At 42.6% G+C, this 13134-nt stretch overlaps 1 protein-coding gene and 1 non-coding gene across 3 annotated transcripts in view; both read right to left on the bottom strand.

Moving 5' to 3' along the window:
- Positions 1-287: 287 nt before the first annotated feature.
- The window catches only part of MPPED2 (metallophosphoesterase domain containing 2), a 201587-nt gene continuing 188740 nt past the window's right edge, over positions 288-13134 (bottom strand). For both annotated transcript variants that reach the window (XM_065944243.1, XM_065944244.1), the window contains exons 5-7: positions 9974-10089; positions 5653-5766; positions 288-1627 (exon numbers count right to left, since the gene is read on the bottom strand). In XM_065944243.1, the coding sequence (XP_065800315.1) occupies positions 1509-1627; positions 5653-5766; positions 9974-10089 (349 nt within the window). In that variant the 3' untranslated portion in view covers positions 288-1508. The remainder of the gene's footprint in view (positions 1628-5652; positions 5767-9973; positions 10090-13134) is intronic.
- On the bottom strand, positions 2249-2322 carry TRNAG-UCC (transfer RNA glycine (anticodon UCC)). The gene has a single exon. It is a non-coding gene; the product is annotated as a tRNA-Gly (tRNA).

Genomic DNA, 13134 nt, shown 5'->3' with positions numbered 1-13134 from the left:
CCCTCTGAAATCTACAGCAAGACAGATGACAGCATGATGGAAGGAAAGAGTACGCTGAGTGCCTTATCGATCTACCTGCCAGCCCGTGAATGGCAGGTAATAAAAATTTATTGAAAATTAGAAAAAAAAAAGTCACTTATTCTAATTCCTCTGAAAGGGAGTACCAATGTTGCATATGAATAAATCCCTCTTTCCCCAGGACTAAACTACCACCCTCCCACCAGCCAACCCTCCAAACAGTACAGATTTAAAAATCTTGCAATTTTATTTGCATATAAAGGCCGCTAGATATAGAATATCACAATAAATTTAAAGAAACAACTGCTTTCCTAAATTTCATTAACAAGATAACATAAAATAGAATAAAGCTCAACAGCATTTACAATGGGAAAACAGAAATGACTATTAGCGACAATATTTTGTGCTAGCGAAGATTGCATCAACACACAGTGCAAAATGGGGGGGTGGGGAGGGAGAAGGACGTAAAAGACAATTCAGGGTATTTAAATATAAAGGACAACTAAGCCTTATTTTAGTTAGCTTCCATTGCATCCATTTAAATCTATACACGCCTGCGAGTGTACCTAGATTTAACTCAAGCTCTTTAAGACCTTGAGTTCTGAGAACATGCGTCATCTCCTTCGGACTTCTGATGCTCCACTATCAAGCACCCCTTTACAGTTGTACTGTCCTTGGCAATATCAAACTCCTAACTGAGTCATAATACACAAAAAATATTTATATATATAAACCCATATTGAAAAGGAGTCTGCACGCTCTTTTTTTAACTGCATGAAATACCTGCTCTTGACAGATTCCATTTCCATATTTTTAAAGCTAAAATAATTTAAAAGAAACAAACAGACGATGAGACCTTGTATAACCACAATATGGATCTCACTAGCTAAGCCATCCTCTAAACGAGATTTGTTTTTTCCCCTTGACACTGCTTTATGGTGAGAGTGTGAAGGGAAGTGTCTTCCACGCCTACTTTTGTTGCAAAGACTGCTCTAAATCTGGGCCACGTCTGCAAAAAAGAAGCATTCCCAAGAAAAACAACACAACAACAACAAACATCATAAAAATAAAATACTTCAAACAATACTCTTAAACTGTTGTGCAAATCTGGGTGGTTTTTAAAACACTGCCTACCTGCTTTATTTCTTTTTTTTTTTTTTTCCAGCTTAAAGCATATTAAAATAAGACCTTTTTCACCTTTTCAAAAGAAAGCTTGGCTGTCCTTTGGCGAACACTAACAATTTACAATGGCGTGGCCTTTGAGAAAACAGAAGTCATTTTACAAATTCACAACGCTCTTTTGACTCGAATGGATGCCCCATTTAAAAAAAAAAAAGAAGCATAACCTCTAGCATCATTTGTGTTTCAGCAATTTACAAAAAGAACTCACAGGATCTGGAAATAAACAAGGAAGAGAATGTAAGTTTATAATTAGAAAAATGGCAGTTTTTTTAGACCTTTCCTCACATTCCAATTGGGTTTTAGGAGCTTCAGGAACCCTGTGGGTTTGGAAGGTCAAATATAATTGGAGGGTTGGTCGGTTGAAAGCTGACTGTACACGTTGAGGCATTGATGTACGTTGTGTAACCGTCGGTCATAATGCCATAACCTGTGGAGAGAGAGTGTCACACTTACTGTGAAATATACAAATGATAGTGACAGTGCAGGACTATCAGACAAGGAAAACAAAAAAGTCTTTGCCAGTGGGCAGTGAGATGAAATTCAGTGGAGCCCCCTCTGGATGTTACAGCTTTCAGAAGCTGCCTCCCGCTTTTATTTTCTTTAAAGGGGGAATCCTCTACTTCAAAGAAAAGTGGTTCTTTTTAATTTATTTCAACACTTGATTTGTAGAGGAGAGGCTGTTATTTTTTTTACTAGTGAGAATAAAGAAAAAAACATTTTTTCCCTGTTTTTTTCAAATATGATTTTCATTTCAAAGCCCTGTATTAACTATTGAGTTCCAGGGAAGAAGATGAGTAACATAAACTCCTCAAGCGCAAACACACCCTTCACTCAACCCCAAATGGGCTTCAAGACAGGCAAGACTCAGGCAGGGTATTGTACTGGGACTTGTGAGACATGAATGCCTAGCTTCCTTATCTATAAAATAAGCTCTAAACTGCCTCAATGAAAGTTAACAATAAGTCAACTTTTTAAAATTAATTTATTTGGCTCCGCTGAGTCTTAGTTGCAGCACGCAGGATCTTTGGTTGTGGCATGTGGGATCTAGTTCCCTGACCAGGAATCAAACCTGGGCCCCCTGCATTGGAAGTGCTGGAATCCTAGCCACTGGACCATCAGGGAAATTCCAACATTAAGTGACCTTACTGTCAACTACAAATTGGGGCTTGCCAAGGGCATTTGCCATCTGCCTCTGTGGAAACAGAATCCTGTGTTGCTGCAGCTGTTGACTTTTGACATGCCCTGAAGGCAGGTCAAGATGGAGAGTGAGGCACTCTGTGCTCCAGGAAACTGGTGGAACAGGTCTTTAGATAGTCAAGATATTTTCAGGAACTGATTTCATGACCAACCCTCTGTTGATTCAGTCGCTCAGTCGTGTCTGACTCTTTGTGAACCATGGACTACAGCACTTCAGGCTTCCCTGCTCTTCACCATCTCTGGGAGTTTGCTCAAACTCATGTCCATCGATGGTGATTCGATCCAACCATCTCATCCTCTGTCTTCCCCTTCTCCTCCCACCTTCAATCTTTCCCAGCATCAGGGTCTTTTCTAATGAGTCAGCTCTTTGCATCAGGTGGCCAAAGTATTAGAGCTTTAGCATCAGTCCTTCCAATGAATACTCAGGACTGATTTCCTTTAGGATGGATTGGTTGGATCTCCTTGCAGTCCAAGGGACTCTCAAAAGAGTATTCTCCAGCAGCACAATGCCAAAGCATCAATTCTTCAGTGCTCAGCCTTCTTTATGGTCCATCTCTCATGTCTGTACATGATTACTGGAAAAACCATAGCTTTGACTATACAGACCCCAACCCTTGCATCTCTTCCTATCTAGAAAAGCACTAAATCCCTCCATGGTGACATCAGCTCCTCGTGACTAGCAGAAAAGCTTTTATAAAGTAAATGCTTGATTGCACCGAATGCCCCCTTCACCAAAATCTTATATATTGACGTTCCTCTACTACCTCTTTGGAACAGTTTCTCAGTTATCTGAGGTGCTGTCTCCCAGGCTGCAGTTTTCATTTTGCCCCAAATAAAAAACTTAAGTCAAAACTCTCACGTTGTGCATCTTTTTAGTCAACATTTTCTTATTTGAATTGTGTGACTTTGATGCTGAGTTCCGTTTTATTCCAAAGAATCAGGAAATAATCAAATATCTGAAGTCTTCCTGGGTAGCTCAGCAGTAAAGAATCTGCCTGCAATGTAGGAGACTTGGGTTCAACCTCTGGGTCAGGAATATCTCCTGAAAAAGGAAATGGCAACCCACTCCAGTAATCTTGTCTGGAAAATCCTATGGACAAAGGAGGCTGGTGGGCTACCATTCTTGGGGTCGCAAAGAGTCAGACACAACTTAGGAACTAAACAAGAAACCATCAAATGTCCAAGTGGTCTGGAGAGATGCCACCACTGGACACTGGCTCAAGCAAAAACACTTCCCATAAGCAGTATAAAACTCTTGTGATCTGTGAGAAGAAAGCTAAGCAGGTTTCTCTGGATCTTTGGTACATATATTCATATCTCTTATAAATTTCAACATGTTGAAATTTTTAGCACGTTTGCAGATTTGCACATGTCCCTGGATATCTTATATTTTGTCTTACAGCCTCTGTAATTAAGTTTGTAATTCTATGTCAGTATCAGGTTCTTATGGCACACAAGACTACATCTGTGAAAAAAGAAATTTATCAGGACTTATACAAATAACTGATAAGACTTTTTTTTCTTCCATTTGCTAAAATTTCTCTAAATAAGCCTGTGGAGAGCTTAATGAGGGTCAATGGGAAAAATCTCTTAAGAAAAGAAAAGAAGCATTTAAAATGTGCACTGTTTGGTTGTGGGGTCATAAAGTCTTGTTATCTCTCTCCATCAAGAGGCTGGTATTTGCCCTCTCTCTGCCCTCTTCAGCTGTCTTAAACGAATAAAAGAGAGACAAGTTTATTTGAATATGATCGCCTTCCTTTTAAGCAAGTTTATTATTTGGGGACTTCAGTGGAATTCCTCAATTGTCTGGCTATTTTAAAGCTAGTTAATGATTTTTTTTAAAAGGATAAAATGCAAACTTATAGGTGAGGATGCAGAAATTCATAACTGCTCCCCAGAAATGCTATTTACACATGATCTTCCATCCTTCCCCTGCTCCCAGCCTGTATGGCCTTAGAGAAGTGCCCTCCTTTCCAAAGAGTGTGGGTCAAAGTCAGGGCAGGATGCTATCCGCTCTCAGGGAGCTGGCCCCCTCCTCTCCGTCCACACAGCTCATGACTGCACTCGGAGCAAGCTGGATTTTCTCTGGCCCCAGCAGGATGATATTCAATATGCTGTTTATCACCCACCTAGCCAGGAAGCCACTGGATTGAGGACTTTGCAAAGAAAACTTTGGTTTTTCGCAGCGTCAGGCCTAAACTCCTCACCGCAGGTTCATAAATAACTCAGAGTAACAGCCGTAAGTGAGTGAATGTGAGTCTGCCCACATACACACACTCATTGCACACAAACATATGTAACCAGGAGATGATGGTACAACCACAAAACCTAAGGCCTGTCTGTCCCAAGACCCAGGGACCCCTGGTTTGAAAAAGTGAGGAGAGACAAAATCTAGGGCTTCCAGTGAGGCTTTCAGATTCTGTGAACTTGACTTCACAGCTTACCCTGAAAGGCAGAAAACAGCAACTTGACCAGTTCCCATCTAGGGGACATTTAATTATGTTGTTTAACTTCAGCCCCAACTAATAGCATTGATGATTTCTGAGAAGTCTGAAATGGTTTTCTGAGCTTAGTAAGGAAAAGTCTACCTGCAAATGTGTAGGTTCTGCCACTTCACTTTTATATCTTTCATTGCATGTGCAAAGTTATTAATATTTTTTGGAGAAAGTCTTGTCTTGTGTATATTCCATATGAACTGTTAATATTTATAGGTAGGAAAAGGCCAAGGACATTATTTAGTCTAAAATCCAGGCCACTTCTTCTAATGCTCTTAAAGAGAAAATCTGTCCTTTATTCCGTCAGTACTGCTCTGCAATAGTGGTTATCAAACACTCTTTATCAGAGTCCCGAGATTCCAGAAGTCATCTGGGGTTAGCGATGGGTTTCCCAAAAGGTGGACCAGACTTGGTTTCTTACTCTTTATGGAGGAGGGCATGGCAACCCACTCCAGTATTGCCTGGACAGCCCCCATGGACAGAGGAGACTGGTGGGCTACAGACTATGGAGTCGCAAAGAGTTGGACATGACTGAGCGACTGAGCACACGCATTCTGCTCAAAAGAGAGCAGTTCACAAAATACTTCTCAGCCTTATATGCAAGTGGTTCTCATAACATTTCATCTCACTGAAAGCATTCCACAGGCAAAGAGTTTGGAAACCACCACTCCAGTTATTCCCAGTAACCAAGGTCTCCACTGTGAAATGAGATCACGGATAATGACTCATAATGTTGTGAACCCCTTTCTTCTGGCCTTACCTTCATGGATTCCACCAAACACATGGAGTTTGGGCCGGACTCGCCTCTGGACTGTGTTTAAAAGCTCCACGCAGCCCACTCTCTGAAGCTCCTTTGGAACCCAGTCTCGAAAACCTAAGGGTAAAAGGCAATCAATAGTCTTAATTTTCTGTCTTCAGGTAAGGTTTCATTTAGACTTTCAGGAAGCCATAACTCACAGAAGGTTTATTACATTATCTGTAATCCTAGCCTCCCCATTAAAGCTTACAATGGCTTTTAAGGAACTTTTCACTCGTTACTTTGTCTTCTTTAGGATCTTGAATTTTTTTTTTGGTTTCCATTTTTTTTCTTCCGTTAATTAACATTTTTCCCCCCTGTGAGGGATTTGATTTATTCAGCCATAGGCTTCAAATCTTCTTCATGGGCCCAATGACATTTATTCCCGGCAGTCCCATACTCTCTCTTTTCCTCAGTTCAGTTGCTTTCTTTTTTTAAAAATTATAGCTCTCTTAGAGCAGTCTACTTCCAAGATGTAGGCTTTAAAGAAGGGCTGGGAGGGACTTCCTATAAACTGGCCACAAGATACCTTATTCTCTTTATTTTATTTTTATTATCATTTTTTATCTTTGGCAACACAGTGTGGCATGTGGAGTCTTAGAGTTCCCCGACCAGGGATCGAACCCATGCCCCCTTGCAGCGGAAGTACAGAGTCCTAACCATTGGACCACCAGGGAAGTCCTTGTTCACTTAAACACATCAACTCTTAACCCTTGGTGGTTCCTGATGACCCAAGCTTGGGAATGCCAAGCTCTTCCTCTGGTCTCCTCTCTAGCAACTGGGCAGCCACGGTGACCCATGGTGGCATGCAGTAAGCTGGGGCTGATGAACTACCTTTATGTAAAAACCACTTAGTTCTATGCCTAATGCAGAAAATCCATAAAAACTGACATCAATTATAGCAAAAGTCAGCTATCTGAATGATTATGGCCCACAATGGAATCCCATTGCCTCAGTGGGATGGGGTGTTAGGAAAGCAGACAGGCCAAAAGGCTAAGTCATAATCAGTGGGAACACATGCCATAGCTCCATTAGGTGATTTCTACCACTCAGAACTGATCAGGCAGAGAGGGAGAGGCTAGCTCACTCCACTTTGTTTGGCAAAACAGTAGAAATGAAGTTTCAACATCTCTATAAAGACATGCTGACTGGGGAGTGGCCAGAGAATATGGAAAAGCATGGAATACAAGCAAGGGGCCCTAAAAAAATTCAATCAGAGATTTTAAAACTTTGCTAATTAGAGGAAAAAATCTTTAATCCACAGTGATTGGGATATTCCCTCATGGATGTATTTTTTTTTGAAGAGGGAAAACATCTCATTTCATATATAATCACCTGAGAAAGTGTCTTGCTCGCACCATAATAATGAAGTCCCATGTGCCATGGTTCCTTTCTTAACAGGAAAAGATTCAAGGTCAATCCCCACATCCACCTCCTACCTCCTAGTCCAGAATGCTCACAAGAATTCCCAGTAACTACACCGAAAAATGTTCAGCTTTACCTAATGAAAACGTTGACCTTTTATTAATAGGGCTTCTCTGATAGCTCAGTTGGTAAAGAATCTGCCAGCAATGCAGGAGACCCCGATTCAATTCCTGGGTCGGGAAGATCCCCCTGGAGAAGGGAAAGGCTACTCACTCCAGTATTCTGGCCTGGAGAATGCCATGGACTGTACAGTCCACGGGGTCGCAAAGAGTCAGACACGACTGAGCGACTTTCACTTTTATTAGTATTTTGGAACTCTCCGATGTAGATCTTACTCTGCTCCGTGCACAGCCGCTCTCTGGGTTACTCCATCTTTACTACAAAGAGAGGGATGGTAGGCTCTCTATTAAGAGTTCCCGGATGGGGGTGGGATGAATTGGGAGATTAGGATTGACGTTTATACACTACTGATACTAGGTACAAAATAGATAACTAATGAGAACCTACTGTATAGCACAGGAAATGCTATTCAATGCTCTGTGGTGACCTAAATGCAAAGGGAATCTCCCCCAAAACAGGTAGATGCATATGAGTAGCTGAGTCACTTTGTTGCACAGAAGAAACCAACAAAATATTGTAAAGCAACTACACGCCAATAAAATTAATTTAAAAAAAAAGAGTTCCTGAAATGTATGAATTCTTTGGAGGCCAGAATTCAGACCGACTGCCACTTGCTTTTGTACCAAAGTTAATGACTTTGTTAACAACACATCAATTGTTCTGTTCAAAATTATTTTCCAAATAATACTTCAGGCAGGTAAACATTTCTATGCTGAGGATGCCCAAGTCCCTGACAGTAAACAGCCTTAAGAGTTAAGATCAAGCCCAGACCTAACTAGGTTACTCGGGGAAAGGATGGAGTTGGTTAGGATTCGGTCTCTGGTGTCTCTCTATTTAACTCATGCTGAGCAGAATATTTAGCCAACAATTTAATGACTTAGTCTCCAATGACTGCAAAACAGGGAAATTAATTACTTATGACTTGATAAAGGTTACTGATAAGTATAACCGTGTAAAGTGTGGAGGAGGTGGGGGTGGGGTAGGGAAAAAGCACAGGGATGGAGATTCTGAAGTTTGAAAAGTCGGGAAGTGCTGATCTTGTGCACATCTGTATAAATTCCCTGTCTGCAACAGAACTGGCTCCTTGTCTTGTTTTCCCCTCACTCCTCTTTATGAAAATGTGCCATCGTGGCTCATGCCCTGGTCCTCCCTTCCGCTGTTTCTTTGTGAAACACAGCACTTCCCTTGTCAGGGCAGGAAGGCAGCGCTAAGTGGCATGGGTGGAGGGGGTAACATCTACGAAGATTAAATTCACATCAGGGGATGTGCGTTAGGGATTTTTTATTTTTCAGGTTGACAGAGGAGGGAAGTGACATGGGTAGTAACCCCAAACCACAGGAAAAAAATTACAAAAATCATTTATTTTTGCATTGTTTTCCCCCTCTCTCCAAACCAAGAGGATCAAGAACACTTTCCTAGCACTGAACATTTAACAATTTAAGACGATAGATTTCATGTTATCTGGTTTTTAATACAATTTTTTTTTAAAGAGGAAACTCTCCTACTAAAAAGGAAACATCTGGATTGACTGAGAATGCCTTCGTTTGGACAAGGGTGTGCCAGCATAATAGACACTCGGTAGATGGGAGGATCAGGGTCGTAGTCCTGTTTGAAAAGGGGCTTCCCAGGTGGCTCAGCAGTAAAGAAGCCGCCTGCCAAGCAGGAGATGTGGGTTCTATTCCTGGGCCGGGAAGATCCCCTGGAGAAGGAAACGGCAACCCGCTCCAATATTCTCGCCCACGAATCCCATGGGTAGAGGAGCCTGGTTGGCTATAGTCCGTGGGGTCGAGAAAGAGTCAGACACGATTTAGTGACTAAACAACAACCTGCTTGAAAAATCTTCTGTGGCTAAACCAAACCACTAACCAGCACATGAATCATTAGAAGATAATTATATAAATCAAATAATCATCTTCTGACACACAGTCTGCGTAACTGAAGGTAGCTATGGTGCATACTGGCAATCTAAACCTGGATGCCTGTTCACTGTATCCATAAGACCCAGCATCTTTTTAAGTAAGGTTCAACATACTGCGCTCTGCTTAGTCACTCAGTTGTGTCCAACTCTTTGCGACCCCATGGACTGTTGCTCACCAGGCTCCTCTGTCCCTGGGGATTCTCCAGGCAAGAACACTGGACTGGGTTGCCATGCCCTCCCCCAGGAGATCCAGGGAGCGAACCCAGGTCTCCCGCATGACAGGCAAATTCTTTTCCGTCTGAGCCACCATAAGTCCTTACTTAACACCTTAGCTTAAAGAGAGAGAGAAACGATTCTTTTCCTGTATAATTAGCTCAGTGCTAAACTTTTAAAGATCTCCTATTACAAGGAAAATGGGTTCCTTTGAATGAAAGATTCCATCATTTCATTACCATTCAAAAGGCCTGTGATTGGGAGGTCTGTGTCTTCCTTCCATTCCCCACCCCACCCCCTCACTCCAAAGTGAATACAGTTCTTAAAATAAATGATCAAGCTCAAAGGACTGTGGTGCTATATGCTCATTTGATTTTTTCCTGACTTGACTAAATCAAAAAAAATTAATTTCAAGAACACCTGTAAGCCCAGCAGAACTGCTGAGTTTAATTATCATACTGGGTTTCTTTAAAGACATTGACTTTTCTTTTTTCGATCACTTTTTTTTTTTTTTTTGGAGGAAAATGATTATGTCTCTGAAGCATTAGTCATTATGCTTGGGAAAAAAAGGCATCACAGATAACGAAAGGACACCTTTGCTTCACTTACCTAGAGGAGGTCCGTGTGTCATGAGTATGTCAATGCCCTCGGGGATGAGGTTCCACTTGTCCAGCAGAGACTGACCTCTGGGCAGGTTAAAGCCCCATCCATTAAACCACGGGGTCCTTTGGGGGAGATAATGTACATGGTATCAGGCCAGCAGAGCCACATTTCCGCTCCACACTATTTCTCTCTCACACATTCATTCCCCTACGGTTTGCATCGCTCTCTTTTCTCTTTTTGATGGTTGGCTCTGGCGGCGGGGTGCTTTTTTGTTGACTGCTTCAAAACCAATGCATCTGAAAGCAAGTGTGGAGCCTCCGAATTGTTCAACTAGAAAGCGGCACAAGAGCCTTTCCAGTGGAGACTTTCCCAGCAGACCTCTATCAAAATCTTAACAATGCTTTGTCTTCCCCCAAATCTCAGTGCTTCTGAAAGATGCCCAAGCCAGATCCAAAGCCTGTCCACTCTTGCTATAGTGCCTCATTCTAAGAAGTTTCATCAGTCTCCCTTCTTCCTCACCATCACTATGGAAGGGCTTCACCAGAAAGATTCTTATGAAATTCTTGGAGAAATAGACAAGCGCTCTGAAGGCAGAAACCTGTGCACTTGAGATGTTTTGAACATCCTGGACTTGAGAATGCTGAAAAAAGTTGGGAGGCGGGGTGCTGTGAACGGTGAGAAGGGATACAGGGAACAAAAACTCAATGTGGAATTTTCCCCCATCACCAAAAGGAAGACTTCTGGGGACACCCTTGGTCACTCTGGAATCCACTCTCCTGATACCAAATGCATGCGTTCCACCCTCTCAGGGATGTCTGCTCCAGGAATGAGTTTCTGAGATTGAGGCTCTACATAGAAATGATGGTGTCTTTGTCCATCCAATGAGGATTTCTAACTAGGGAGCTGAAAATGTCTCTATCATTTATAACAACAGGAGAATGATCAATTTTTTTCTACAAGGTCTACAGGCTAAATCACATCTGCACCAAACAGTGCCCAGTGCTGTCCTTTTCCCAAACATCTAGATGGAACCATTATTTTTCAAAACCGATTCTCTTTTGTGCTGCAGGAAAATTCTAACTTACTAGGGTATACACGTCAAAGACAAGTTGCTCAGTTTTCTGGCTAAGCCCAACTTTTCCCCTCAGCTTAAGCTGCCCCATCCATGCCTACTGAAGAGGTAACCCTGTGTACAAGGGCACCTGGATTGTCACAGCTAACAAAATGGGGGCATTAGTATTTCAAGCCAGTCATGAGTTAGACATCAGTGACTCTCAAGACTCTGCACTCAGAAACACTTAACCATCGTTCTTTTGGGGGTGGGTGTGCAGAGTCAAGGGGTTTTCCAGGTATCGCCTGTGGGAAAGAACCTGCCTGCCAATGCAGGAGACATAAAAGTTGTGGGTTCGATCCCTGGGTCCGGAAGATCCCCTGGAGGAGGGTGTGGCAATCCACTCCAGTATTCTTGTCTGGAGAATCCCGTGGACGGAGGAGCCTGGTGGGCTACAGTCCACAGGGTCACAAAGAGTTGGACGCGACTGAAGCACTTCACACACACACACGCACAGTCAAGGCCAGAGGTGGCAGAATGGCATCTGGGCTGGTGAAGACCCACCTTACAGGTGAGAACCGCACCTGAGGTGGCTGAGAGGAAGTTTCAGAGACAGCAGGCTGCGTGGCCTCAGCTGGAAAAAGAGAAACCAAGGGAATGCCTGCCTTGGTTCGTAACCAAGTCCCTAAGCCATCCTCAGAAAGCTTACCTGTAGTAACAATAGCTATACAAAAACAACAATCAAAGCTATGATTTAGTGAGTGTTCACTCCATGTCAAGGTAGCATTCTAAGTACTTTATTTGTATTAACACATTTAAAGCTCACAACAAGCTCATGAGGTCGGTGCTATTATTAACCACATTTTACAGAGTGGTCAGGTAAACACAGCCAATGAACTAGACAAAAACCCAGGCAGTCTGATTCCAAAACCCAGACTCGTAATCACCATGCAATTCCCCTTCTCATATACAACCTGGATTCATTTACTTCTTGCCATGAGGAAGCCTCCCTCTGTATTCTTTCAAGTTTGAGTGTCTTATTGCTTGAAGTCAAACGAGCTCTGAACTAGAACAGTCTGTCAACTGCATGGTTCGGAAATCCAGCCATGCTAAAGTACACAGTGATGGTTTCCGCCTATCAATGTCATCCTCGGGATTTTGTTGGTGCTACTTAAAGAGAGGGCTTCCCTGGTGGTTCAACGGTAAAGGAGCCACTGGCCAATGCAAGAGATGTGGCTTCGATTCCTGGGTTGGGGAGATCCCTTGAAGAAGGAAATGTCTCCGGCATTGACCGGCAGGTTCTTTTTTCTCATCTGTAAAAAGTGGATTGCCATTTTCTTCTCCAGTAACTCATTCTTGCCTGGTAATCCCATGGACAGAGGAGCCTGGCAAGCTACAGTCCATGGGGTCACAAAGAGTCAGACATGACTTACTGACTAAACAACAACCACCTAAAGACAAGTCATGCCTTCATCTCTGGGATCCTAACTTGAGAAGTATGGAAGCCTAGTATTGCCCGGGAGCTATTTTACACCATGCAGGTAGCTTATGCTGGAAAAAAAAAAAATCCCCACAAAGAACGCCAAGCCAAGAAGCAGAGTGCCTTGATGATCTTGTTGGCACAGGAAACCACATTTTTCTTCCAAGTATATAAGCCACCAAAATCCTTTTCTTCTTATTAGTTCGAGTTAGATCCTGTTTCTTGCAACTGAAAAAGTTCTAACATATACAGTTATTGTATTTAGTATGGCGGTGGTGGTTTAGTCATTGTTAGTTGCTCAGTCGTGGCCAACTCTTTGTGACCCCATGGGCCCTCCAGGCTCCTCTGTCCATGGGATCTCCCAGGCAATAGTACTGGAGTGGATTGCCATTTCCTTCTCCAGGGGATCTTCCCGACGCAAGATCGAACCCAGGTCTCCTGAATTGCAGGTGGATTCTTTACCGATTGGGCTATCAGGGAAGCCTTGTATTTAGTATAGAAATGACACTATGTATCTGTGGTTGGCACTCATTATCCACACCCCAAGATATCCATGTCCTAATCCCTGGAGGCTATAAATATATTACCCTTCATGACAAAGAGGGATTAAAAGTCTGCCAGTGGAGTTCAGGACCT

The sequence above is a fragment of the Muntiacus reevesi genome, chromosome 9 (genome assembly GCF_963930625.1).
Source record: "Muntiacus reevesi chromosome 9, mMunRee1.1, whole genome shotgun sequence".
In the NCBI taxonomy this organism is placed as follows: domain Eukaryota; kingdom Metazoa; phylum Chordata; class Mammalia; order Artiodactyla; family Cervidae; genus Muntiacus; species Muntiacus reevesi.
The sequence above is the reverse complement of the archived record's forward strand: the minus strand, read 5'-3'. Positions and strand labels throughout refer to the sequence as shown.